Source organism: Cuculus canorus, chromosome 19 (genome assembly GCF_017976375.1).
Source record: "Cuculus canorus isolate bCucCan1 chromosome 19, bCucCan1.pri, whole genome shotgun sequence".
Classification (NCBI taxonomy): domain Eukaryota; kingdom Metazoa; phylum Chordata; class Aves; order Cuculiformes; family Cuculidae; genus Cuculus; species Cuculus canorus.
In genome coordinates this window covers 6,714,247-6,742,213 of record NC_071419.1, presented here as the reverse complement: position 1 = coordinate 6,742,213, position 27,967 = coordinate 6,714,247, and the positions used below count along the sequence as shown (strand labels likewise).

General features: G+C 50.8%; 1 protein-coding gene across 1 annotated transcript; it reads right to left on the bottom strand.

Annotated features, from left to right (window-relative positions):
* Positions 1–40: 40 nt before the first annotated feature.
* Positions 41–19,658, bottom strand: URM1 (ubiquitin related modifier 1). Its single transcript, XM_054084322.1, has 5 exons — positions 19,572–19,658; positions 16,983–17,053; positions 4,952–5,033; positions 3,887–3,935; positions 41–3,175 (listed from the first exon to the last, which is right to left on the bottom strand). The coding sequence occupies exons 1-5, from the start codon at positions 19,604–19,606 to the stop codon at positions 3,107–3,109; spliced, it is 306 nt and encodes a 101-aa protein (XP_053940297.1). The 5' UTR covers positions 19,607–19,658; the 3' UTR covers positions 41–3,106.
* Positions 19,659–27,967: the final 8,309 nt, after the last annotated feature.

The following is a 27,967-nucleotide window of genomic DNA, read 5'->3' as shown; positions in this document are numbered from 1 at the left end:
ACCAAGAATTGTGTCTGGACATCTGTAGCAGAGGTTTCAACTCCGCCGGCTGGGCTCCAGGAAGGTGTTTGGGATGAAGGATGGAGCTTCCCGGGGCACGGCGAGGGAACCGGTCCCGGCCGCAGCCCGGGGAAGCCAGAGCCGGGATTCCAAGGAGAGGAGCACAGGCGGTGGGGCCGCACCGAGAGGTTCGCTCCTAATGCGTCAAATCCCGGCCGGGTCCTCACCGGGATGGGCGGCGGGGACCGGGCAGGGATGCAGGAGCCGGGCAAGGATGCAGGAGCCAAACCAGGGACCGGGCAGGGATGCAGGGACCAGGCAGGGATGCAGGAGCCAAGCCAGGGGCTCCGGTGCTTCACCAGGGATGGAGCCGAGCACGGCAGCGGAGGAGCGCCCCGGCCCTGGAGCTCCATCCCCGCTTTACGCTTCTGGTATTTATTATTTTTAATTTAATTTCATTTCTTTTGGCTCACACCCTGCACTGGGGCGCAGCGGGGACCCCTCTGCGCTGGGGGTCGAGGTCCCCATGGCTGGGATACCTTTATCCACCTCTCTGCTGAGCCGGGAATAATCCTCGCTGCTCGGGCACCGAGCGGGCTGGCAGAGAGCAGCCGAGCCCCGGGATCCACACAGCCCCGGGATCCCTCAGCCGCAGGATCCCATCACCACGGCAGGGCTGAGGGAACGGGATGGGAGCAGAGCCCAGGGCTGCAGCGGGAGCAGAGCAGCCCCCACGCCACCACAACCGGGAGGGAGGCTTCTAACAGAGCGGCTTTATGAGTCAACAAGCCAAGGGACTCAGCTGGGGCTGCCAAGGAAACCCAGGAGAAGGACGGAAGCGTTACAAGATCCGAGCAAAATTTCACCGAGATCCTATCTAGGACAAAGCTGGAGGCAGAGAACGTTTTAAACAGCTTTTATTTCAGAAACTTTTTTGTGTGTTGTTTTGTTACAGGATTTTGCTGCACTCGTCTTCTCCCCTCCCCTGGCTTCCCTCACTTTCCCATTTCTAGCTTTTTTCTGCAATGATTGGCAGCTTTTACTACAGCAGGAGCTAAGCCGCCTGAGTCTACCTGCGCTGGCGAGGGAATAACACCTCCCAGGGAAGGAACTCATCCTATCGTGAGCAAACAGCCAGGGGGGATAAGAACAGAGAAGCTCAGCCTAAGGCAAAATCCAGGGTAGAGGCAGGGCAGGCAGCAGCGCCGAGGCCGAACCTGCCTTTTCCCGCTTGGGTTTCAATCTGTTTCAAGCCGTACGCCACACAGGTTCGTTGTTTTTCAGCCGGCTCCTACCGATACCTGGAATCCCTGCTCTGCTCCCCCAGCCCTGCAAAGCTAACGGCATCAACTCAGGACAGAGAAGAGTCTTTGAGCCGTCCGTGTCATCTACAAACAGCACAGGCTGGACTTGAACCGCTGCGTCTGGATTTGGAAAAGGCTGAATGTCGGTTCGTTACCAGCAGTGGGCTGGAAGTCAGGTTTTCTCCGATGCAGCAGCAGCATCGGAGTCCGTGGAGCTTTTAGTTCCGCGGGTTGTGGTGGGGTAAGTGTGAGAGAGGAGTCACCGGAGAAGTGAGACGGGAATTACTCTTTGGCACTCCCTCCGCGTCAGACAGAGTAATTCCTCTGTCAGGCGCAGGACGGGAAAGGCTCCTTGCGCAGAGCACTCGAGGCGTCAGGCCAGGCTGTCCGAGTAGGAGCTGGTGCACTGCGCTGCTCGCTGCCTCCCAGCTCCCCCCTCAGCAGCTCCCAGAGACCGAGGACAGGGAGATGTGTACATGGTGCATATCAGCTCCGAGATGCACCGATTGCAGTTACGGAACTGGGAAGCCCTTTGCTCCGGGAGAGCCGCTGTTCAGGCAGGAGCGCTGCCGCCGGGGACCACCGCATGCTGCCGGAGCTGTGTCGAAACACGGCTGAGCAGGGCAGGGGGGAGCACAGGAAGGACAATCCTTGCTGGATGCTCCTAGAAGCTCACAGAGTTTCAGACCCGTTGGTGCCAACGCTATCCTCTGTGACCCCTTCCTTCCCTCTGCTCTTGCTGTGGCCTCTCGGCTGGCAGGCAGGCCAGTCCATCTGTCCGAGGAAACTTCTGGAAGGCAAACAGCATCCATGCCCTAGCAGAACCATGCACACCCACTTCCGCTGCGCTCACAGGACTTCCTCAGGGTGAGCAGTAAGAAGCCTCTCCTCCCACCGATGGAAAGGGTTAAACACCAGACTTTCTTTCCTGGTTTTGCCCTACTCTTCCCCAGCCAGGCTGCAGCAATGCAGCTCCCCACCTGCACGGAACGCGACACAGGCCGATCAATTCTGTCCATCACGGTGGCAGAAAGATAATTTGCTGCCCTTATCACTCTGTGCTATCTCAGGACGGGCATGGGTTTGTTTCCCCTCCAACTAAATGGTTATAAATTGACATTGCTCGTGGGCTAGAACTTTGCCCTGCCTCAACTCAGGTAGAAAAGGTGTAAGGCATCAGCAAAACAAAACCTCAGCGCCTATTTCTCTACAACTTCCCATAAATAAATATCATGACAGGTGGAAAGTCATTACGGCAGGCTCTGAAGCTGCAATGTCTGTCACCTCAGAGAAAAACTAGAAAACCTTTTGTTTCCCTGTACTTCATATCTCACCCTTCCCAGACCGTCCTCAAAGCTGGTGCACAGACTCTACCACGCTAGGTGTTGCGTTAAGAGAATTCCAGTGCCGCACCCCAGCCGTGCCCCAAAGCAGGCACGAACCCCCCGAACACCTCACTGCCTGCAAAGACACCCCATTCTACTTGAGGAGCAGCATCCCGCTTCCTCCCATCGTGGAAAAACAGAGTCCCACATGCTGCAGGTGCTTTCTGCTCATTAGGGTACCTGGAAGTGCAGTTGGGAGAGGTGAAATGAGGACGAAAAGATGGATGTTGTTGTGGTGGACAGCAGGCCACATGCTGGCAGGGCTTTATTTGGATGTCTAGTAACAAACAAACGCGGTGGGAAGATGCAGAGACCGGGCACAGGCAGTTCAAGAGAGGTTTGGGGCGGGGGTTAGGTTCTTGTTTGGGTTTTTTTGCCCAGGTGTTTGGATTTACATCCTCTTGTTTTTCCAGGAGCTCACCCGCCGTGCAACGTCGAGATGAAAAGCACATTATCCTGGTCCTGGAGTTTATAATCCAGCTCACCCTGCAGGCCAAGAGAAAAAATGAAAAATGATTTAAATGTCATTTCCAAATACAAACTGCAAAGAGAAAACTGCTCATAAAAAGATGGTGAGTATCAGAGAGAGCAGAAGGAGCCAGACTGATGTTTTCACCCTAACGGAACTCAAGGTGAGAGATCAGACAAGAAGCTGATGTTCACTACCCCACAGCACTGTCTGGAGCAGGGTTTGACAGAGCAGGCGGTTGCCCGAGGCAGGAAAATAGTCAGGGGCTGTTTGTTGTCAGCACACAACAGTGGGCTGGAGAGGGAACAGATTTACCAGTTGCCTGTTTGGGCAGAAATCTCCCCAGAGCTGCCTGCGCCAGCCACGGCCTCATCTCGCTCTAGAGAAGGGGTCTGCAAAGCTGCTCGGTACCCACTAAGCCGTCACTCGACGCGTCAGGGAGACCTGCTGGCAGCCGGAGGGGAGAAACCCTTTGCCAGAGGCCAGGGAATGCGGGTGATCTCTCTTCAGACACCGGCTGGCTGATGAGACTCAGCAGGTTAGAGAGACTCCAGGCTTTGGAACAGCCATAGTGCGATACAGGGAGAGAGATCCCAGCCTGCCCTTTCCCCCTCAAATACGAGATGCTTCGCTTGGGGCAAGAATCAGAAATAGCTTCTCTGAGAGCAACCACAGAACAGACAGAGCAATATTTCCAACAAGGAAAGTCAAACTGAAGGCGTACAGACCATTAGTTCCCAGTCTGCGTCATTGATGAGCACCAAAATTCCTGGCCTCCTGCAGAATAAAAAAATGATTAGGATACAGGGCTTCTAAAAAGCTTCACAAACAGTTAAGAACAAGGGACATTACAGCACAGATCACAAGCTCACTGCCTATAAAGCCAAAGAGAAAAAAGAATCCTAGCATGGAGGTGGAAACAGGTACAGTCTGTGCCCTTTCCAGATCAAATAAAGGGGAGGCAGGAGCAATCCCAGAGCTCATTTGAATCAAAATGCACCATTCCTGAGGATGCTCCGAGATGACTACATTTCCGTATAATGTAGAAAAGCCAGGTAATTAAAACCCACGCACTACAGCCGAGTACAGAGAGCTGGATGTGAAGGTAGGGAAAGCCGTGTTGGTGCCCCTACCAAAGGCAGTAAACACCCGGGATCCACTCCGAACCCCTGATTACAGGCAAAGGGATTCCCCTTCTTTGATCTTCAGTGTCCTGCAATTGTCTCTCCTGTTACCAGGGGACCTGGCACACGCTTCAGCTCACAAAGATCCATGACGAATGTTAAACACCCCCCGCGCCACCCCGCAGCCAGGGATGGCTCGCACAGCTCACTCTGCTCCATTTCTCTTGGCTTTTTTTCCCCTCCCTCCACGAGGTTGGCCCCATTTTGACAATAAAAATACATTTCCCAGAAGAAATATTTGTTGGCATTTCTCCAAGTGACTGCTTCGGTCCCAGTGATGTCAGGAGGGAACAGGTAGACCTGCTAAAACTCCTGGAATTGAGGATACACGTGCTACACTGCTCCAGGTGACAACGGAGAGAAAGTATATGGTGGCTCTGCTTCATATTTAAGGTTTAAGTTTTTAAGTTTTGGTGTGAGGGTGCAAGAAGACAGACATGCTCCCCATGGAACAGAGTGAGGTGTAGGGTGGGACATCCCCCCACTGCTATTTTAGCAAATCCCATATTTTCATGGTCATTAAAGTGCTTCTTGCATCAGGAAAAACATATCCCAGACCTCAGGGATCAACAGAGAAACACAAGTAGGATCCTCAGCCACTGTACTTACACAGACTCCCCTTGCATAAATAATTCTGGTCGTTCTTTCAACAGATTCTGTTTGATCCACTTTAGCAGGTTTCTGATGTCCCCTGAAAGGAGAAAGGACAGTTTACAAACTCGCTGATGGCTCCGAGCTGATGCCAGAACGAAGTGATTGTTTATCCACATGAGAGTAGATGAGGAACATGCAGGATGGATGGGGAGAGCTGCAAACCTCCCGTCACAGGAACCACCCAACAGGGTTGTCCCTTCCCTGCACCTAACAGGCAGCCCAGCCTCAAGGATGCTCAGGGCTCTGCCCAGACCCCAGGGATTAGCAGAAGGGGTTTCCTGCAGAAAAAGCACCCCATAATGAACGAAAGTGGCTCGTGCTGAGGTGTTAATCCGGCAGGAGACTGCTGATGCTCAGATTTCTTTAACACATCCCACGTCCTGTGTGTTCCGTTATCACTTAACAAATCGATGTTTAACTCTCTGTGTGTTTAATTAGATTTTAAAAGTCCAAACGAGCAAGCCTAAGTACCTGAAAGGACTAAGAGCAGACACTACTGGCACCAAAACCTGCATGAACCGTCAGAGACACGACTTCTGGGGCACAAATGTGTACATAATCACTCATTAGACACACGTGCGGGCACCAGCCACGGTATTTTGGATACCTGCATCTCACCTCCCGTCGTGGCATGTTCCCCGTGCCGTGCCTGCTCCCTCCCTCCACACTTTGCGCTTATAGCTTCTTTATTAAAGCTCAGCCTTTATCTTTCCATTTCAGTAGGTGACAGGAAGGATTTGTCTTCATGTAAAAGGAGGAGGAGACACTGCTGGCGGGTTTTTATAGTATCAATTTTACTTTGTGAGGCAAAAACAATTTCTTTAGTGATAGCATCAGTTAATTTCCTATTGGAGAGGTGAGAAGCAACAGAGGGGGGGAATAATCCGTTACAGGGTTTAGAGAAGCTGACAAATTGCAACGTGGAGTTCTCCTGCATTTGCCTCTATATTTCACTGTTCCACAAACCACTTCATCATTCTGAATCCACAATCAGTTATTCTCCTGGGGCTCCTTTAAACAGCCTTTTGAAAGCCCCAAAAGAGTTTTGTTTGTTTTCGAGGCGTGAGGAAGCTGTTTGAAGGCACAGATCTACCAGTGAGGGCTGGAGCCCTGCTTGCAGGATGAGCAGGGATGACAGGATGGGTTTCCACGTCTGTCTCACATCTGTTAACCTCACCGTAGTCAGGAGGAACCTTTCTGCATGCGCCTCTCTGAGCTATAATCAAGCTCTGCGTACAACTCCCCATGTGTTTGCTTCACTGCCAGCCAAAATAGATGCGCCTGTAGTGGCTCGACTGGGTTCCTGGCTTTAACTCGGGATTTTATGGGATTGTGGATGCTACCCGGAGCAGAGCTGGGGTTCTTCCGCATAACGTTACCCCCATGGCTTCTGTCACACCAAGGATGAACAACCCTGGCGTAGGCAGGTGCACATCAACTAGGGGATGGGGACATGTCCATCTGCAGCAGATGGGGGCCTCTCTTCCCTGCGAAAGGGGGAGGGGGATGCTATGAGACTCCCTCTGTTCCCTCCAGGTCTCCCAGGGCATTGGTGCCTCTGGATGAGAGCCTGCACCCCAGTAGAGGGGTTCCACCGCAGGGCTGCTCAGAGCATGACAGATATTGCTGGCTCCGAGCAGCATCACTGATCAGGGCAGGAAGAGCTGTTTTGTGCGTTAAAACCACCTGGATCACCCGCCTGGGGCTGACACACGGCTCCCTAGTAGTGATATGTAGTAAAAAGCACAAACCCGACAGTTTTCTGCTGCTTTCCTAGCAACATGCGCAAGAGTTAACAAGAGTAACTATATTCACCTTCCCTTGAAAAATGGTGCTGCAGAGCAAAGCCCTCAGGATCTCACACCCAAACGGCTCCTGCTCTCCATCACCAAGAAATGAAAGCTGGAGAGGAAGAAAGACTGAGAGGAGGCTTCAGGAGAAGGGGAGGCGGGGGGGCGAAGGGGACAGCAGCCCCACCGCAGCAACGCCCGCGAGCTGTTTCATATTTATGCACTTGTGGCAGGGCCCACAACAATGAGCTGTGCCAGATACCATTCTCCTTGTGTGGAATAAGCAGCCCTTTCCTCTGGGACCTTTCAGGAGAGATCATTTAGACAGAAACACGCTGCACCAGCTGGATAAAAGACAGCTACCTAGAAGCAGTCTGGACGAAGGGGCCAGAGGACTGATTTATTCCAGGCTGTGCTGGTAGACTCCCTCACCCCTACTCCTTCCATAATAAATGTTATTTTCAGCCCCACCTGAGCCTACATTTATTTACTTCTCCCCAGAAGTCACGTACGCACATACAGAAGAATTTAGACACTAGGAAAATACCCGATACCCCTGTGCAAGCCTGGAGCTGCCCCACTCCAGACATCAATGAAAATGAAGACCCCTTCTCCACAGCCAACCTTAACACATAATACTTTCAGCTGCTTTCTTAGCACTGAATCCTTTCCCCTACCTTCATGTCTTTACGTTCTGTACACCAATATTACTAGAACAAATCAATTATAAAGGATGAAAAATGACCAGAGCCACACCAAAACCATCTCCCGCAAGGAAGGTATTGAAAAGGAACAAGATTACTTCCACTGCAAGTGGTCTGGGAAGGAGCCATCTTGCAGCTCAGCCCCTTGAATCGCAGTCTTCATCAACACTTCAGGACTCTGTATGTTATCATGATGGAAATAATAAGAGGTAAACTATAGCACAACCGTTTATCTCTTACGGTTGACACATGCAGCATTCCTAAGACGTTTTCTTTCTGATATTATGCTATGGGTCTAACAGGTTTCCAGCTCCCTGGGCTGAGGATTTGCTATGCAAACAGCAGGTCCACTACAAATGACGGGAGGGAAAAGAAACCTCAACCTGGTCAGGCACCAGAGCCACTGACAAGTTAAACCATTACTGCGCTGCAGCAATTTTACACTCGTGTTGGTTCCCAAGCTGGCCCCCTCACAGAACAGAGGCCCTGACTATTTGCAGGAGCACGGTTGTACTACGCCTGCTGTCATCTGGCTGCAAAAGTAACCGTGCATTTTGGCCCAAGAGTGAGGTCCAGGCAAGAGCTGAGATGATACGGCGTTTCGTTCCTGCATCAGCCCAGCTCATTCCAGTAATGACATATTTTTATCTCAATGAAAACCTTTCAGTAGCCTACACCATTTTAGTTGCAGCAAACTAATATTCACACCAAAAAAATCTACCCTAATTATCGTTAACTGTCCTCACCATTGGCAGCATCCACAGAGAAGCCAGAGCGAAGCAGCCAAGGAAGCTGAAATATTCTCAAACTGCAAAGGAGGGACTGAAGCACATGGTAGGAAATCCCTGTCTCATTTGTACACAGAGACAGCTTCTGTTGCCTGTGCTAACAGTACATCAAACCTCTCCAAATTCTCAGGAAAAATAATCTAAAGTTAATTAAAAAAAGCAAACCCAACAAATGTTTGAGAGAACTGCTTAGTTCAAGTGCACAGATGGGAGCTCAAATCCACAATACATGCATAAAACAAATCACCCAGCGAAAGACACGGCTCAGGAAAACCAAGTGTGTGCGCACAGTGACACAAAGTCATTGGCTTGTCACGCAAGCGGACAGGATGCAAAAACTGCAGCAAGCGTGCATACAAAAACCCAACAGCGGAGGCTCATTTTCAGCCCAGCTGCATCATAAACACTCCTGGTCGTGGCAGACAGAGCTGCACAGTCTGCTCGGTCCTCTGGCGTATCCTCCAAGGCCTGATCTTCTGCACCACTCCAACTGTTCCTTGATGAAGAATTTGCTGAGCTTCCTCTACAAGAGAGATGCATCTGAGACTCCATTTTAGCACTGCCTGGAACAAGAGCCTGGGTTCATTTGCACCTTCAAAATCAGAGCTGAAATCCATACATCTTTCCCAGCTCAATAAAACCTCCTGGGCCTGACAGACTCATCAGTGATAGCTCAGCAAAGAGGACACTTGCTGCGTGCAGAGAGAAAGCAAGTGGCTCAAACAAGAAACACCAAGCTGGGTGTTGCACTAGGAGGGTCTCACACTGAATTGATAAACCTGCAGAAACACAGGATTGTGTGCAACCGCGATACCAGTTGACACAGACATGCGGCTCTGGGCTCACAGGGAGCAGCACAGGTCGCTGGCACATTCACACACGTGAAATGCCCAAACACTGTCACATCCCCTGCCTTAAAATCTACATATAGACCTGCACAAAGCAGCCAGTGCCTCGAAGGGCACCTGGAGGGTGTAATTACATCCATACTCTCGCCTTGGTTGAGAAGTGGGAGCTTATTTCAGGGAAATGGGGGAACCCCATAAAGGTTGAACCATGGAAAATTCCCTTCTGGTCCGTAATAAATAAGATATATGCAGCGCTGGTCACTAAGGGGTCAGTGCTGCAGGAGCACAGCGCTTTCTCGGGCCGCCTTGCGGATACCTCCCTGTGGGGCACCATTTCTTTGACCCAGAATAAGATCATTTATCATACTGACCATGGCTGAGCTCCAATTTGCTGAGGTCACTAACTCTGGACGAGCGCCGCTCCACCCACATTCTCAGCCACCGGCCTGTAACCATGACAAAGCCCCTTCCCTGCCGCTCCTCTGCCATTATTCCCCCTGCCTGCATGGAAATGTAGGGAAAGACAATTTGTATCCCCCCTTCCCCGCTTAAGCAGCTTGCTTTTAAAACAGACCAGCTCCTGCTACCTGCCACCTCTCCAGGTGGACGACTTCTCTCTAATTTTGAATCTGAGGGCCCTCCAGGAATCTGCTCTCTAAAAGAGCTTGTTACAAACCCTGACCTAAGGGATCCTTTGACTCCTCCGGCCTTCCATCTGATATGCAAATCATTTGTTGAAGCAGATGATGGTGTGCCATAAACCGCAGAAGACCTGGAAGAGCTGCTGTAAATGGAGTCACAGGCAAACGGGTCTGGTACTACACAGATTGAGCAGCAAGGCAAAATTTTGCAGCAAGAACAACATCCATTTTCTCTGACGAGCGCAAAGCCGATCCTGCCACGCGCTGGAGTGGGCAGTGATTTAAGTACTAGGGAAAAAAATAGGGAGTAACTACAGCCAGACATAAGAGAATCCCAGTCATTGCTCTCATCTGTTCTTGTCTGCTACAAACGAACATCAAGGTCTTGGCTTCTGTAATTTTTAATTGTGTTCTGACATGTTTTTCTCACTTCTGAGCTAGAGGAGCACTGCTCTTCTCCATTTCCTTGCATTCCCACAAGGAGAAGGGATCACAGGGTCTCTCATAGCCCTCCTGCTAGCAGCAAAGACTCAGATCTCAGCCATTGCCCAGCAATTCTCAACCCTGAGACTTTAATCACAACACTCATGAACTGGAGAGGAGCTGCTTGAGATCTTCCATGCCCTGGTAGAACACAAGTTCAAGGAATCTCCAATCCCACTCCCAGGCCAGCAGAAAGCCTCCAGAACCATCAGCTCCTGTGACAAAAAAACCCCAGCAGCTCCGAGCTGATCCTCAGGGTAAACCTAATCCCTACTCATTTCCAAAGTCAGAGCATCTAATCCCGTAACGCCCAGCACTATTGTCACTTCAGGCTCCCAAATAAATGCCAGCGCACCAAACTGCCTCTTTTAATTAGGATCACACACCAGTACTGCTGGCCCAGGGTCTTGCCTCTCATTCAAAGGAAGGAACCAAGGGAGCCTCAAAGCTATTGCATCGGCAGCAAAGTGCCAGACTGGGAATCGCAAACATTAAAAATAACATCTCTTTAACAGGTCCTGCGATTTTGTTCTCCACAAAAAGACCATCTCCAGCCTTGAATGCTCTGATTTTAAGATGCTCGAGTAATGTAGACCAATGCTACCAAACCCCAAGGAGAATGTGCCATGGTCTAATAGTTTTTCCAGTCAAGAATCTTCCGCTAATGCACCAAACTCCCATTTCTTCATCCCTCCCTATCAATCTATGCTAGACAATATTGCGTCACCCCGGCTATAATCTGTCCTTCCCAGTGATGAAGGAGATATCCCACCTCATCACTTTTCCATTCATTTCTCCTGCTTAACCTTGAACACTGCTGGTTAAATTTTTTTAAGCTGCTCTGGAAGACAATTCAGAGAAACACATTACTAACCACAGGCATAAAGCTTAGCCAAAACCCATCAAACTGAAATTTCTCCTCTCTCCTATTTTCCTAGCTTCTGGATTCTGTATGCGTGCACACACACCGAGGGCTAGAAAGGAAAACCTCATCACTCTCACAAGAGACTGCAGGGAGCTGATGGGAGACCCCAGCCCACAGAGGAAGGTGGCTGCTCCTGCCAGAGCGCAGAGGGATTCCCTGGCAGCCTGGCACTGCCTTGTGTGCAGCCAGCCTCGAGGGAATCCCCTGGGCTGGGCTCTCCCTGGCACTGCCAGCTGGATCAGAAAGTGCCTTAAAATCAACTCCTTGCCCCCCTCCCAGCCTGGCTGGTGGCTGGTGTCCCCTCTGGCTGCTGGATGAGTCAGTGTCTACGCTCGGCTTGGTAGCTGCTGTGATTTTATTCCTCTACACACACAAATCGTGCAGAGTCCAGTCCTCGCCTCTCACTTTCAGGCTCACATCTCCTTTGCTATTATTAGACTTTCATATACAGCAAGCACCATTAAACCGATTCCTGCCTACCCAACCCAGCCACCCCCACAGATACTCCAAGCCCTCAGTCTTACTTGAAAGGGGAAAAGAAAGGGCCAGTGAGATGATCAGGGTGGAGGAGAGGGGGGGGTAAGATTTACAAATGAATGGAGGTAAGAATGGAGCAGTTTGTGGGATAAAGGGGCTGCAGAGGGAGCTTTACAGATGTGCAGAGGGACGGCGGCTCATTGTTTAATTAAGCAGAAAGTGGCTCTTTTGAAAAGCAATTTTGCACAGGAGCTCTGAGCTCAGCAAACAACTCCTGCGAGTGAGGGCAGGAGGAGAAAGGAACAGCTGGCCCGGAGCCGTGTGAACCGCATGCTAAGCGGTTTAAAGGGCCCGGATCCTCCTCCCAGCCCTGCTCCGCTGCCGCCCTCTGAACAGCGCTGTCAGCACAGCAAATCCCACCGAGAGAAAAGAGGGAGCAGCAGAGGGGGGCTGGCACAGAGAGGTTATCCTGCTAGGTGTCCGCACTGCAATACAGCGGCTGGGACCAAGGGTGGAACAGCCAGGCTTTGTTATCCCAGGGATTTGGTCACACACAAGAGAAGCTTTCTGGGTGCCTGGGAGGCCACAATGAGTTGGGATGAGCTGATCCACTATCCACGGCCTCCTAGGAGAGCACTGGGACCACTCCTGCATTTGTTTCTCTGTTCCCTCTGAAGGAGTCATTCCTGGTGCAGAAGCAGTGCCCCGTCTTGCTGAAACAGCGGCCCGATGCTGTGCGCCAGTCGCTGCGCTGAGCCCTGCGCCAGAGCTGCAAACGTGGCGGGGAACGCTCCATCACGGCCGCACACCCACAGAACCACACCAGGGTCCTGGTGCTGTCAACACCGACTGCTGGAAGAGCGGCTGGGCTTCAGGGCTGTGCTGGTCCAGTCTGAGGTCCCGCCGAGTGCCCTTTTCCATGCCATCCAATACAGGATCACCTGCCTCAGGGAGATGAACATGCAGGGCAACAACCCCAGAGTCCTGCAGACCCGCCAGTACCATCACTGCGGTCAAAAAGATTTGACTGCAGGAAACTCCACAGAGCTATGGGGTTTATGTCACTCTTCTATTAAGTCTCTGAATCACCAACTATATTTTATTCCTTCTTTGGAGAATGTTCTAAAATGTTAAGACTAATAAGCAGAGCAATAAGAGCATTCCAGAACATCACTAACTTACCTACGACGTACTACCTAGCGGTCAACGTACTTGCTAGTGGTAGCTCTGGGCATTTACAGGCGGCTGATGCCAACGCCACTCTGGATTTCACGTGCTCTTTCAGTGTAGCATCTCAGTCAACTCTGAACACAGGCCAGGCCGTAATTTTTAGCCACTCCGCCTGTAACACAGATCTGATCTCTCGACGTCCTCAGGCTCTTCTCGGAGATGAATGCTCCCAGCTCCCTAGCACTCCTCCATGCTGTGCAGAACAAGGCCCCTGGAAAGCAAAGCTCTTGAGGAGCAGACCACGCTTTTCTCTCCAGGGATTTAACATAAGCAGCACTTGGCAGATTATTTGAGTTTTCCCTCTCAAAAAAACCCCTGATTGGCAACAAGCTTTTTCCTTGGGGTTTTGGTAAAGGGAAACCACAAACAATTACCAAAACACACTCATTAAAAATTTATCCTTCCAGACTTATAAGTGCCAATACACGCTGTGAATTCTTGATTATCTCTGAAGGTCCAAGCAATCTCTGCTGAAACTGGTCACTGCTGCTTCAAAAAAGCAAGTGCTATCACTGAAAACACAGGAGAAGTTGGAATTCAAAGGCCTGGACCTGCAGCTGAAGCAGCCTTGCAGCACAACTGCCAGAGATGTTACAAACAGCTCCAACCTCCGGATAAAACATCCAGTAGTGAGCACAGCAGAGGGGTTTTGTAAACACTCATCAGCGCAACGCTGCTGAGCCAAACCCAAAACGACTACAAGGGTTAAACAACACCAGCGCCTTCCTACCCTTCCAGCAGCCTCCATGCAATCCGCATGGCCATGGACAAATCCACCACTGTGAGTCCCAGCGAGATGGAAAAAGGAGCTCCAGCATCGCTTGCAGAGCAGTCTTACAATGATCTATTTGATTACTGAAGCACTTGGTTAAATTACTGTGGCTTGTTTCAGGAGGAGGCTGCCAAATACATTTTCAGTTTTTAATTTAGGGTTTCTCTCTTTTATGCTCCATTGTCTCTAACAGCCTCTTAGATGCTTGAAAATAAAGTTGATTTCCCTGCCAATTTAATCTCTCTCCATGTGACAAATATCGTTATTCCCCCAGCTGCTTTCTCCCACACACTGTTTTTGTGCAGAAGAAGCCAACAGGGCACTAATGCCTTTAGATCCTCTAACAGCATTATCAATGAGATCATCAGGATAGCCACTAATTTGGGACAAGATTCGTGTTTACCTTGAGGCCTCCTTTCTGCAACAGCTCTAAAAGATCACACTGTCCTGCACAAAGTGTGGCTTATGTAAATCTGCCTGCCTATACGCCACACCACACCTTTAGAAGTTCCTGCTTCGCAGCAACTTCAACACACAGGCTAAGGCAGCCCCGCTTTGGAGATAAAGAACTGCTCTTTTACTGACGTTAGGATAAAAAAAGTCCCTTGGATAATAAAAATAGGTCCTGCCACACAACTGTACCCCTCCTGGCTTGCTCTTGTCCCATTTGCAGCTTCCTTACTCCTGCCTTTCCTAATCCCTGCAGGAGCCCATTTCCAGGCGAAGGAAAAGGAGAGAGAATCAAATCTTGGCAGAGTTAAGGGACTCTGGACCTCCTTTCTTTCCACCTAGTGCCTCTTAGTGGGAAAAAGGAAATGGCCACATAACAATTTGTTCAAACAGTATTACTATCATTCAGAGAGCACTGCCCTTGCCAACTAAGAAGCAGAGCTTGTTTTATTCACATAAATACTTGTAGGCATTTCTTTATATAATTTTCCACTTCCCCTCACCTCCAGGATATATATAAAAATGCCTAAACAATTAAAATATAGCTGGAGCCAATGTCCCAGAGAGGAGCAGCTGTTCCACAAAAAAGAGGACAAAGACAAAAATAACCTAGAAAGAAAGGAAGAATGGGTAAGAGAGGCCAAAATGGCCAAAAATAAGCTTGACGGCTAATGAAATCAGCTAAAATGGGGTTAGAAGTGTTGGTCTTGGAGCAGCGTTCAAACTACAGATGGTTCCTCGGAGCATCAAGTGATGGACACATGGGGTAGGCTAAGCAACAGGATGCACCAAGAAGAACTGAGCTGTTTAATTTTTCCTGATCGTTGTAATCTGGCTGCACGAGGGCAGCGGGGAACATACTGCAAATATCTTTATTTACCCCAAGACAGGTGAATTGGGCTTTCTTACATGTGAATGAAGAAAATACGGAATTGCAAGACTTCACTTAATTTCTTATTCACGTTTCGGACAGGATTTTACCGATTCCTCTCCACTACAATGTCATTCTCATATGGAAATGCTATGAGGGGTGTCTCTAGTGATCCCTTACTGTCAGACACCGACCCCATGCCTGTCTGCACCATCCCTGTGCTGGGAGTAAATGTCATTACAGCAGAAGCCTCATAATTCAGTTTCTGCTCCTCAACCAGCCCAAAACCTGAACCCTCCTTGTCACTCAACAAACCTGGGAAGAGCAGGTAGTAAAGGAGGAGCTGGCACATCGGCACACTGTCCCTTACGCCACTCTCACTATGGGAATAGCAGCAGCTAAAAACCAAGGCAGCCTGAGGAGCAGGGAGCTCATGTGTTAGATAAATCTGGAATGAATCATCAGAGACCATGAGTTTGAACTCTGAGACTAAGCCAGATCTTGCGGGAAAGATTTATCCTTTAGGATAACTCCACCTCCTAGCAAAGTCTATAGAAGTGCTCCCAGCAGCTTCAGTGGGAATGGATTAGGCCACATGCAACTGCACCGCTGACAACCATCAGGCCAGGAGAATCATTCTTTTATATTAGCGCTCCCCAGCTTTCACTGGCACAAATAAACATCCCATGTAATTATCCCTTCTTCTTGAGCACCCAATCATGGTTTGAGTACCACCAATGCGGTGGATGTCAGTGGGTATTTTAAATCTACAGAATGCTGAAGAAAATTATGCTCTAGTCTCCAAGTTTATAAACCAACTAAATGAGTGTTTTGGCATTTCTTTACTACTTCCATTTAGGGATCTTGAGTGCTTTAACAGTGCTGGAATTTAATGCTGAACTCTCTTGTGATACATGAAAGTATCACTGCTACTTCACTAGCAACAGGGGGAAAGTTCAGCAACGCGACTGAGCTCACAAAACAAAGCAGCATCGGGTCATGTTTCTGGATCCCTAGGCCCTGTCTTTAACCACAAGATAACACACTATTCCAGTGTTCCTATTATATTTGAATTACACAAACTTACATCTGAGCATCAAAAGCACTTCTACCCATCTCTACTTCCAGGTACAGCAAGAACATTTCAGGCCTGAATGTTCACAGTACGCAGGTTATGGCATTAGCCATTCATGAGACATGAGTTGTTAATATTTCCCGATGCTTTGTATCATTTTGGCTTATAATACCCCTCGCAAACAGCATAAAGCATTGCTATCTGGCTGGAAGAATTCAAAACATACCTGTAGCCAACTTACATTAAGTACGCACACACAGAGAAAGAAGAGTTAGGATAGCGCTTCTCAACATTGATATTCCAAATCACAAATCAGAGATCACAACTGGTCAGCACTGGGACACGCAAGTCTTTAGTTTAACAGGATCCTGTTTTTTACTGTAAGGAAGGCTACAGGCAGCATTAGATTTGCCATTTTCAACTGCATAGTTAATATAAAATGTTTACATATACTTGAAATTCAAATAAGGAGATAAAAAATGTTTAAGTTGCGCTGCTATACACACACCCACGTATCCAGACACTTCATCTACACGCACACACATATACACGCGCCTCTTGGAGACATCAGAACGGGTAAGAAGAAACAAGGGAGAGAAGAGGTTATTGGCGGTCTCAAGTATCAGGTAAGACAAATGTAGACTTCATGGAAACATTTGGAGGCTGTTGTCTATCCCGGAGAAAGGAGGCAAAAGTCTTAAGGAAGGACTGGATTGATAAGTGCTTGGAGGACAGGAAAGATGCTCAGACTGTTTCTGCTCAGTATTTACTCTCAGGACTAACCATCGCTGAGCTATGTGACCCACGGCATGTCTGAAAGCACTTTTAAAACACATTGATTCTTGTTGCCAACCAATGAAACTGCTGTACAAACCAGCTTTGCGTCATTTGTTGTCATTCTTTCAGGTTATTCAACAGGTTCTGATACTCACAAGGCTCTGGTTGAGAAGGCAAAGTCACCTGATGCTTTTTGACACCATCGAACAAGAGCTCCGCGCCACCCCTGAAACAGAAACAATGAACCACTGAGATTTTGCTGGGTTGTCAGAAGGAAGACAGTACAAAAGAAGCAATTTACATAGATGCCACAACAGAGAAAACAAATGACACAGGCTATATTTAGCACAGGATTCTCTTTGTCTTTGTTTCCCCTCGAAAACCACAAGCTCACAGGGGAAGCTGCCATCTCCCATCGCCAACACACACAGGACGCTCCACTGCCGGCCAGAACCCCACGGTGCCAGGCATCGTCCCAACAGAACAGGAAGGTGGCTCCCATCCCAACACGCTCACACAGCCTCCCGCCTTCCCTCTCCCTCCAGCTATCGGCACTGCTTCAATTCAAACACTACTACTGCCACCAGGATACACCCGACATCGCTCATCCTCAGCCTCTTTTAGCCAGAAGTTTCAAGGCAGTTCGCAAAACATCAAAATTCATAGCTTCCTTCTGGAATAACTATTCCCCTCGTTTTCACTTGTAAACACAGAGAGGAAATGACTCACAGGAGGTTATACAGCAAGTCAGCTGCAGAGCCAGCGGTCCCCAAGTCCCGGCAAAAAAGCACTCCCTCTCAGGAAGGACTTGCCCAGGAGGAGCAAGCAGAGCAAGCAGCCACGACAGCTTAAAGTAAAATAAATAAATAGACAATCTTTGCCTGCTGAACAACTTTAAGAACATCCCTTTTCAGACACTCAGAATGTCCTAGAGAATGAGCCCCAAGTAACTCCACGAACATGAGATTAACCATGAGCAAAACAGACAGAAGCTGGCCAATATAGGGACTGGTCCTCGCACTGGAAAAAATGGGATTTGAATTGGCTCCAAGGGCTGAATCTTCTCAGGCTCTTAAAAAAACCAATTCAATTTTGTAGCTGCAGCTTATAAGCCCCAGTAAACTCCTCACCTCCACCCCTTTTCTGGAAAAACAACTGTGAAAAGTTCGAATTCTACAAATGTCAGTCAGGTTTCCTGATGCTGTGTGGCCACAAGCCAAACTCAATCTTACATTATAAACCTTCACCACGTGAGTATGGACATGGATCACAAACACAGACGCTACTTTAAGATGGGGGACACAGAAGCAGATCTTAACTCCAGACTGAACAGGGTGGCCAAAATTCTAACAACTAGGAAAATTCAAAAAAACTCAACTCACTTGACACTCAAATGAGGCAGAAAAATGACCGAGGCATTTTCAAAAGCTGCATAACTGTGGGAAAACGTTCTTCCAACTTGAACGCAGATTACTTTAGGAAAATATTCTTATGTACTTACTTTCTGGAAACTTATTGGTGCCTCACGTCCCTTGGAAAGCAACACAAGACGGAGAAGTATTTAAAATAAATAACCCTCACCTCAATATCAACAAAAATACACCCAGACGTTACCGAGTTCCTTTAAATTCAATATCTAAAAATGCCACACAAGGTTTTCTTGGCTCCGCAATGGCAGAGCACAACGGAACCCTTGTTATGCCCTCGGCAGCGTTACTTATATGCAGCAGCCCTCCTAAAGAGCACTCTGTTGGTGTTCTTCCACCAGCTCACAACAAATAGTTATCTGAAAATTGAAGCAGCGATTATTAACACGAGCCGAGATTCACGTGGGAGAACAAGTCACAGCAATTATATGAAAAACATTTTTTTATGTAATGAAAACAAGGTCACGCTTTGTTACAGCGGGAAATGTAGATTGCAAGATAAGGTCCTTCTGTAATGCGCGAGCTGTGGGAAACTCAGCTGCGATTTGTACATAGAGAGCTCATTTATGCATTTCCAAGGGAAGCAAAAATGCATCTCACTCTTCTGGGAAAATTAGGAGAGTTACTGCAGCTGGAAGTGGGAAAGACTGAGGAAAGGATTCTTAAGGAGAAGGGTATTTAAAGGGTTATGACATTTCTGTGTTTGTGAAAGGGTGGGAAAAAGCCAATAAATAGCATCCTTTTAGCTTCTGGTACAAGGGGGCTTTAAGAAAACACAACCATTTCCACAAACGCGCACAGACTTACACTGCGAACGCTTCGGGTCTCCCCAGCGCCAGAGCAACGCAACCCGAAGCGCTGCCAGCCAAAGCACTGCCCAGCGCGAACCCGGCGGCAAAGCGCAACGAGCGTGGAGGGACACACACCGAGACACGGACACACCGAGAGAACAGCCGGGAAACGAGCGGGCGGGTTTTGTAAATGATTTTAATACTGAAAGGCACGGTTAGAGGGGAGCAAGGGCCGGGCGCTCGCCCAGAGCGAGCGGAGAAGAGCAGGGATGGCGGCGGGGGCCGGGAAGGCGCCCCGGAGGAGCCCGGCCCCGTCCCGGCGGAGCCCGTCCCGTCCCGCCGGTTCCTGACCCCGGCGCGGCTCCCCGGGGTGGCCGCGGCCCCGGCCCCGCGCGGCGCTGCCGAACCCCCGGGCCTCGCTCGAGCGCCTCGGGCCCGCGGCCGCCTCCCCGAGAGCCGCGTGGCCGCCCCCCGCCGAGGGTCCCGGCCCCGGCCGCGGCCCCCGGGCCCCGCCACTCGCGCTCACCCGAACTCCACCTGCAGCGACACGGGCGCCGCCATCTTGGCGGCGGGTGGCCGGGAGGGGAAGGAGCGCGCCGCGCCGGAAGTGCCGCGCTCGCTTCCGGCCGCGACGCGTTGCCCGGCAACGGAGGGACGATGTGATGGAGAAGGCGGCCCCGGGCCCGGAGGCCAAGGCTTCGCAGGACCCCGGGGCGGGCGCCGCCGGGAGGGCCTGGAGAGCGGCCTCCCTCAGGGCTGGGCCAAGGTGGCGGGAGGGAGCCTCGATCGCTCACAGCAGCCTTAACACAGCAATGTCTGAGTTAACCTCGCACCTCGCCATGCCCAGAGCCCGTTTGCACGTGTTGGGAGCGCTTCAGCTGCACAGTAGTGCCCCAGTGGCGAACCCAACCTGCTGCTCGTTTTGAGTTTTGGGTGAGGAAGCAGGAATGGCCAAGCTGGGGAAACCAACAACCGCTGCTGTCATAGAATCATGGGATGATTTAGGTTGGAAGGGACCTCAAAACCCATCCAGTCCCACCCCTGCCTGGGCAGGGACACCTCCCACTGGACCAGGGCTCCAAGCCCCATCCAACCTGGCCTTGAACACCTCCAGGAATGGGGCAGCCACAGCTTCCCTGGGCAACCTGTGCCTTCCCACCCTCACTGTGAAGAATTTCCTCCTAATGTCTACTCTAAATCTTCCCCCTTCCCATTTAAAGCCATTCCCCCTCGTCCTGTCACTACAGGCCCTTGTAAAAAGTCGCCATGGAAGATGTGCTGCTGTGTGTCCAAGCAGGTGGCAGTTCCACGGCCCCTCCTGCGCCAGCAGCCTTTCCCAGCAAGCGCATCCCAGTGGCTCCAGGCACCTTCCAGCGCTGTGTTAAACAACATGGCTTGCATCTGTCGCCTGCTTGCTTTCTGCTCTTGTCCCCAGAGGGAGAAGCACGTACGCAGGCAGGATGCAGCCATGGCGGTGACAGCTGGGCTCTTCTCCCCCCGCAACACAGAGCTGCGCTGGGCAGCACTGGTGGAAAAACCGCAGCCCCTTAACCCTCCCTCTGCTCAGCAGAGGGTTTGGGTTTGAAAAATACACGTATACATGCACACATGCACATAGAGAGGCCATATAAATGCATATACGTGGTGCTTTATATGTAAGGGGCATAAATTTACCCAGACAGATTGATCTTCGTTTATGCTAACGGGGGTCAGGGTGTGCTAACCCCAAGAGCAGAAGGTGGTGGTGTTTGTAATGGCCTTTTGTTCTCCGAGGAGATCATTCTTCAGGCTGGGCCCCAGGAAAGGCCAGTCCCCAGCGCAGATGAGAGCTGCCGGCACTGCTGGGGTTACGTGAAGGCAGAGACGTGAAGCTGTTGACCGTGGTCTTCTTCCAAAAATTCCAGCTGGGTTTTAAATATCTCTAAATCCCGAGGCTTTTGGGTGTCCTCAGAGACACAGCCCAGGATGTTGAAGGGATTGTATGGGAAACCGGCTGAGGAAAGCGGCCTTGTACAAAAACCTGACCTCTGTACCCCTCAGAACTGAGGGGAGCACGCTGTGTACAGGAGCTGGTAATTCAGACTCTAGATCAGTGCTTGCAGTTATGGTTTTATATGAGCTACTTCTTCTCACTTCCAGAAACCATTTATGAGGCCAAATAATAGGAGAGCTGGCTCCTAAAAGAATCACAATTCCCAACTACAGCAATACAACAAAATATCACAGATTTAGTGTCACTGGTTCCCTGGAAAAGCAAGAAGAAATCAGAGAACCGTAATCATAAACAACTGTGTGGCTCATTCCAAGCTGGTTACTGTTCACCATTGCCCTAGAAATATGGGCAGGCAGCACACGGGATGTGGGGGATGTTTTTATGGGCAGTGAGTGCTGGGGAGAGGAATGAATCCTGTCACCATGCCGGGTGCTGGGATCAGAGCATTGCAAATTGTCCAGTGGATGCATGGGGACAGAGAAAGCAAGCATGGCATCTCATAGGGAAGGTGATGCTGCCATTATTGTTTCCAAAAGGCCACGAACATCACTGGGATTTGATAAGTGGGTACAGAAAGCAAAACCAGATCAAGACGAGGCTCCTGCCTTAATGGGTACCTGCACTCTGCTCCCTGTGCATGCTGCCTTCCCGGTTAAACCCAAGGCTGTGTCATTGTCCTTCACTTAAGCTAAACCTCTTTTTTCATGCCCAGTTTTCCATGGCAGATCCCTCCCTTGGTCCCAGTGCTGGGCGGGAGCAGGAGTCGCCAGGGATCCGCAGTGCTCACCCGGTTGCACGGGGCAAGCGGTGGCTACACCGGGTGCTCTGGCTGCACCCGCGTTTCCCTTCCCGCAAATTCATCAGCTCCAAACAAAAGAACAGGTTAGAAATTGAGCTTCGCAATAAAGACGGTTTGATTTCTTTTGTCTCAGTCATGGCTTTTCCCTTCTTTTTCCAGCCCTTCTTGTGCATTTTCTCTCCCCTCGAGCGCAGAAGGGACATGCCTCCATTCCTCTGCCAAAGGCTCATTCTGGAGGAGGCAGTTTAGGTCGCCATCATGTTTTACAGCGAAACGTAGTTTAGAAATACAGCAGGGCCCAGCGCTACGAGGAAACATTTTATCAGAGAGCCCCGAGCTGACGATTCAATTATTTTTCAATAAAACATCAGGGGAATGCGCCAACAGCTGCTCGCATCTTTCCACGCAGCAAGTCAAACTTCATGAGGAACAATAGCGGGCGAAAGGGGAGCCATGGCAGAGGCGGTGACAATGGGTTTCCTTGCTTGGGGCTTTGTTTGATTTTCCCCAGTCTCAGTTTTGAACTCCGTCAAGGGGGTAGGAAGGGGAGAGGGGGAAGCAGGCAGAGGGGAAGGAGGGTCAGTGGGAGTTAAAGCCTTTTGCAGCCTTTCTCTCCCATTCATGTGGTAATTGGGTGTCAAGCAGAGATCAGTAAGATGGAACCCGGCCTCTGCGCCCGGGTTAAACTGCAGCAGAAAGAAAGCGGGAGCTGAACCGATGGAGGCCTGAATGTCATTAGGGCGGAGGAAGCGCCTCTCCCCCAGGACCCTTCTGCCGAGGTGCTGGGCAGGGGGGCGCTTCCCATTCAGGGCATCCCTGAAAGCGGCCAGACAAAGCGGGAGGGCAGCGAACAATGCCGCACCCCGGGCTCTACCTTCAATAGGGAGCTCTAAACAGGCGTTTAACCTTCAGAATAGCTGAAAGTGATCCTCAAAGCTGAGGAGGTGGCCGCCCCGCCGCTGTTAGCCTCTTCCTGCGGCCAAGCTGGAGGCCACTTGGATGGACAGAGGAGAGGAGCGAGGCTCTCGCTGCCCTCGCTTCCTCGGCCCCGTTGGTGCAGCACTTGGGGGGCACAGGGCTCTGCGTGGGTTGTGGGAGCTGTCATCTCCAGGGCAGGATAGGTCCCCAGCTCTCACTTGGGGAGATCCAGCATCCCTGGGGAGATCCAGCATCCCTGGGGAGATCACAGAATCACTAGGTGGTAAAAGACCTCTAGGATCATCATGTCCAACCATTCCTATCTGCCAGTAAACCATGTCCCTGAGCACCTCATCTACCCATCTTTTAAATACCTCCAGGGATGGTGACTCCACCACCTCCCTGGGCAGCCTCTGCCAGTGCCCAAAGGACCCTTCCTGTGAAAACTTTTCTCCTGATTTCCAGTCTGACCCTCCAGTGGTGCAGCTTGAGGCCATTCCCTCTTGTCCTGTCCTCTGTCACTCGGGAGAAGAGCCCAGCACCCTCCTCTCCGCAACCTCCTTTCAGGTAGTTGCAGAAAGCAATAAGGTCTCCCCTCAATCTCCTCTTCTCCAGGCTAAACAACCTCAGTTCCCTCAGCTGCTCCTTGTAAGACTTGTTCTCCGGCCCCCTCACCAGCTTCATTGCTCTTCTCTGGACGCGCTCCACAACAACCTTCTTGTAGCAAGGGGCCCAGAACTGAATACAGGATTCGAGGTGCGGTCTCACCAGTGCAGATGTACCATCCCTGAGGAGAGAGATGCACTAAGCATTCTCAAGGACAGAGCTAGAGAAAGGCAGGGTCACAGCAAGGAGCGGGATGTGGCATAGCAGGGGTTCTATCCTACTTCACAGGCCACGGATCATTTGATGAGGGATCTGGGGAGATCTGGACAAGCAGCCCCTTCCTGAGCAGAGGGATGTCCCATCTCAGTCAGAGTCACCATCGCCTGCCATTCCCTGGGTTGCCAGCCTGTGCTGCATCACCCAAATTGCCCAAAGCTTTCCGAGAGCCTGACCTGGCAGCATTTGTCGCTAAGGGTCTCACCCTTAGCTACAAATATTTAGTTAACCAGGAGGAAAGAGGGTCAAACCCCAGGTTATTCTGGAAGGTGGGATTTGTCCCTGAAAGGGGCCAGGCTTCAGAAGAGCAGAACAGGACCCATCCCCTCCTCCCCAAGCTTTGCCCTACTGCACAGCCCAGCCATCCCACATCATTCAGAAGCCAAGCACCAAACAGCCCTAACAATATTTGCTTCCTCAGTGAAGCCTTCCTACTCTAAGGAGGGAGGAAAGCTGCCACCCCTTCCCTGCCGCGCACAGGATGACGAGGTGCAGGTGCTCCCCGCAGCCCATCATTTTAGTGGAATCCCCTGCAACACAGCCCCTTCAGACTGGAGGGGGAGAAGCCTTCCTGGCCTTGCTCCTGGTTACCAGAAGCACTCAGGGGAATCACCTATTTCCATTTCTAAAGGCTAGTCCCCTCTTTATTCCAGAATATTTCCCCCTCGCTGCTTAAAGGCAAAGCTAGCTTGCCAGCATGTGGGGGAGCGGGCGGCTGTCATGGTTTGGGAAGACTTCAGCACACCAGGAGTGGCAGGAGGAGGCTGGAGAGATGCTGGTGCTAAAGATTGTCGTAGGCTTTCTCAGCAGCAGAAATTCATTTCACCCAGAAAGGCCCTAAGCAGCCTGAAAAGCCCCCACCAGCATTTAGGCTAAAATACACTCCAATTTTGCACAACAAGCATGGCCTGGCTGAGCTGGACCAAAGCTGGAAAAAGGGGGATCAGAAAGAAAGCGGCAGCATTGTTTTTCTTAATATTATTGTCACTGTCCAGGATGCAGAGACTGGGAGAAGCAGTCATCTCCATGGTGAAAAGTGCATTTGGTTTGTAAAGCTCTTTGGCTTTACTTGTATTTATAGGCTAATAGTAACCCAGGAAAGGATTTTAATGTTTTCTTAACCTTGTGCAAACAGCTTTTTAAGAATTTTAATTAAAAAAGAATAATACCTCCTGCTTTATTTACAGTACTTTTATCTTTATGCAGCTGTTGAGCCAGACTAGCGTATCGATCAGAGGAGAGAGAGAAACCTCACAAAGTGTCTGGACTCATAGGAAGCGGATTCCATCAGCTTCTTCCTTAAAATGACACTAACAAAAAGAAATTAAAAAAAACAACTGACTACGATGAAGCATTGACTGCTTCTTTCCAACACCTCTCTGCCAGAAGTGTTTTGTCCCAGCACTGATCTTGGGCTCAGTACCAGACTTGCACTTGTATTCCTGGGCTGAGAGATTCAGGGAAGCACCCAGCCTTCATTTTTCTGGATGAGCTGGAACTGTAAAAAGACCCCAGGATTCCAACCCAGAACTCTAATTAGTGTAGCTGAGTTTTGCAGGGAGTCTGGAAGCATTGTCAAATGCAGTGCAGCCCTCCTCAGTAAGGACAACCATGACCAAAACAGTCCCTGGATTGTCCCCAGCTACCGGATCTCCAGCAGAGACCAGCACTGCTACTTTTTAACCCTCCCAACGCTGCAGTACCATCAGCATCAGCAGACAGGGTGGTTCCTTATAGCACAACTCACAGCTACAAACACCCCTTCATGGCGCTCCCTTCTCCCTGGGAAATCCGGTATGGAACCATGCACATGTAGTATGTGCCAGTGCCAGTTCCAGCCCCCCGCCCCCGGCACAGCACCACACTCCATTGTTCGGCTGAGCTGCACAGATTCCTCTACCAGAGCCCTCCATGTGGTTTGCTGAGCTGCTTCCTAGTCATTCAGCGCCTCTCATCTCCCCAGAACAGGAGCTCTCGCTGTGGAGGGACTCATCCTGCTCCTCTTCCCTGAAACTGCAACCTTCTTCGCCCTCACAGCCAGCCAGAGCGCAGGGCTCGGGCTCCCTGCTTTGCTCCAGCCAGGTCCCAGCCCCTCGGTTGCATCAGCACCAGAAAGGGCTAAATCCTGCTCCTTGCATAGCCTTGGCTGTGCCTGTAACCCCCATTCACCTCCAAAATCCACCAATACAAGCTGGTCTCCACTTGGATGGGCTCCCTGGCAAATAAAGAACAGCCCTACTTCTGTAAGCTTCCAAACTTTTTCAGTCTAAATGCTCTTAGACAGATGAGAGAATGCTGAGCCTCGCCCCGTCACCCCTTTTTCTTCAGAGTGGCATGTTGCACAAGGCAGCATGGCTGTGTCTTCTAGGAAGGGAGAGCAGCACTCCCGTATCCTCCTGGATCACTTCAAGCCATCCATCTCCAGACAACGTCCCTGCACTGGGCTGGCTTTGGGGAGGCCAAGCTCCCCCTGTTCCCCCCAGATGTGTGATGCTGAGCAGTTTGGGTCGCTGCTTACCACCCTCCTGGCACAATCACTTGACCTTGGTGCTGCCAAAGCCTCCACCAGGCACAGGCTCCGGTCAGGAGCCCAAGTGGAGGGGAATGCCAGAGCCTGGGACTGCCGCTGGCCTCATGCCCAGAATGGTTGTACCCAAAACTTCCTCCTCACCACAGACAGGGACTGGTCTGTCCCCTGCATGGGCAATCTCCCTGTGTCCTTCACTGCTTCCTTTGGGCTCTTAACCCCTGAGGAGGCTGCGAGACCCCAGGGGAGACCCTGAAGAGCCTCCCTCTGACCAAGGTGCAATGTTTTCAGAGCCCAGCCTGCCCTCCACCGGTGGCTGCGAGAGGAACAGCATCCAAAAGTGGGACCAGAGCATCTGCAAAGGTGGCAGCTGTCACTGCACACCCTGCACCAGCCCTCTGAGGCCAGGGGACATCTCCAGTCCCCTAAACATGACACACACACACAAAGGCAAAGCCACCTCAGGCACTGCAGGGCTGAGCCGCACTGGGACAGAGGCTGTCCCAGGAGCTGTGCACTTCCAGGAGCAGCAACAGATCACGCTTCGCCTGTCCTTATCCAGCCCCACCTGGAGCTGGACGCAGAGGAGGCCAGACAGCTCCAAGCTGGGCCTTCCCAGAGTCACTGTGTCCAGGCTCGTGCAAGACACTTCTCTCTGGTACTTGAGTACCACCATGAAGGACCCGGTGTCTCCTGACTCCAGGGTTGGATGCAGTGGCTCTAAAAAATGGTTCTAGCAGTGAGGGGAACAGGAACGGGTACCAAAAAAAACTTGTCTGCAAGGACAGAAATGAGATGGAAGGTTAAGCATGGCCAAACACGGACAGAAGAAACAGGAGGAGGAAAGAGGGAACAGGAGAAAGATGAAGGAGCACGACTTGCCAGGTTAAACAGGGAGAACTGGGCCAGGACCAACTGGGATGGCAACACTGACAACAGGACCAGGAGAAAAGGAGAGCGAGGACATGGTGGGGAGCTCTGGAGAGGGTCTCATCAATGGGTTGTTTTCACAGAGGCATCAAACTTAGCAGCAAGGGGCTTGCTTCCCCCTGCTCTGAGGTGAGACAAGGTCCACACAGGAAGGTCATACTCTGGTATGGCAGTTTCCAAACAGGCACAGTCCCCTCCCCACGCCCAGCAGGTCTGCGCAAGGAAGAGGTAGCAAACTCCAGCATAGCCCATACTCGCATTTAATCGTGAGGACAGGACAGACTGGGGCAGGCGTTGGTGTGGAAGCACAGCTGGAAGAGCAGACACACCCTGCCCTCACAAAAGACAGACATTTTAAGGAGAATCCCTGCTTAAAGCATTAAAAAAAAAAAAAAACAAACCATCCCAAACCACCAGAATTCAGAGTTTTCTCTGGAACAGACGTTTCTGCATGGTCTCTGAGAACTGGAATCGGACTTCGCTGCTAAGGCTGTTTCACATCAGACACAACACGGGGAATTCACATAGTGCAAGTCAGGTGTTTAACATGAGCGTTTCAGTTCAAGGCCCATCTCCTGCGCTGGAGAGGAAGAGGAAGGGCTCTTGCGGGAAGAGATGCAGAGCACGTGAAGTCAGGTTTCGCAGAGACCACCCTCCAGAGGACTTTCCTCTAGGCAGGTTGCCTCCTGCATTCAGGGCAAAGACATTGCAGCAGGAAAGCCCCGAAGAGCCGCTCCATGGTCCTGCGTACATCTAAGCAAAGGCAAACCAGGCCCTTCACTCTCATTCTCCCATCTGCTTTCTGCAAGGAAGAAGGTGCACAAACCAAGACTGCATCCATGAAAGGTAGAGGTAAGAGACCCAGAGAAGTGT

Excerpts from the sequence above, each read along its gene's own strand:
- URM1 (XM_054084322.1), bottom strand. The coding sequence starts at position 19,606 with ATGGCGGCGCCCGTGTCGCTGCAGGTGGAGTTCGG. Across the intron at positions 17,054-19,571 it reads TCGCTGCAGGTGGAGTTCGG|GGGTGGCGCGGAGCTCTTGT; the intron begins GTGAGCGCGAGT and ends TTTCTGTTTCAG. Across the intron at positions 5,034-16,982 it reads GCCTTCTCAACCAGAGCCTT|GGGACATCAGAAACCTGCTA; the intron begins GTGAGTATCAGA and ends TTCTCCTTTCAG.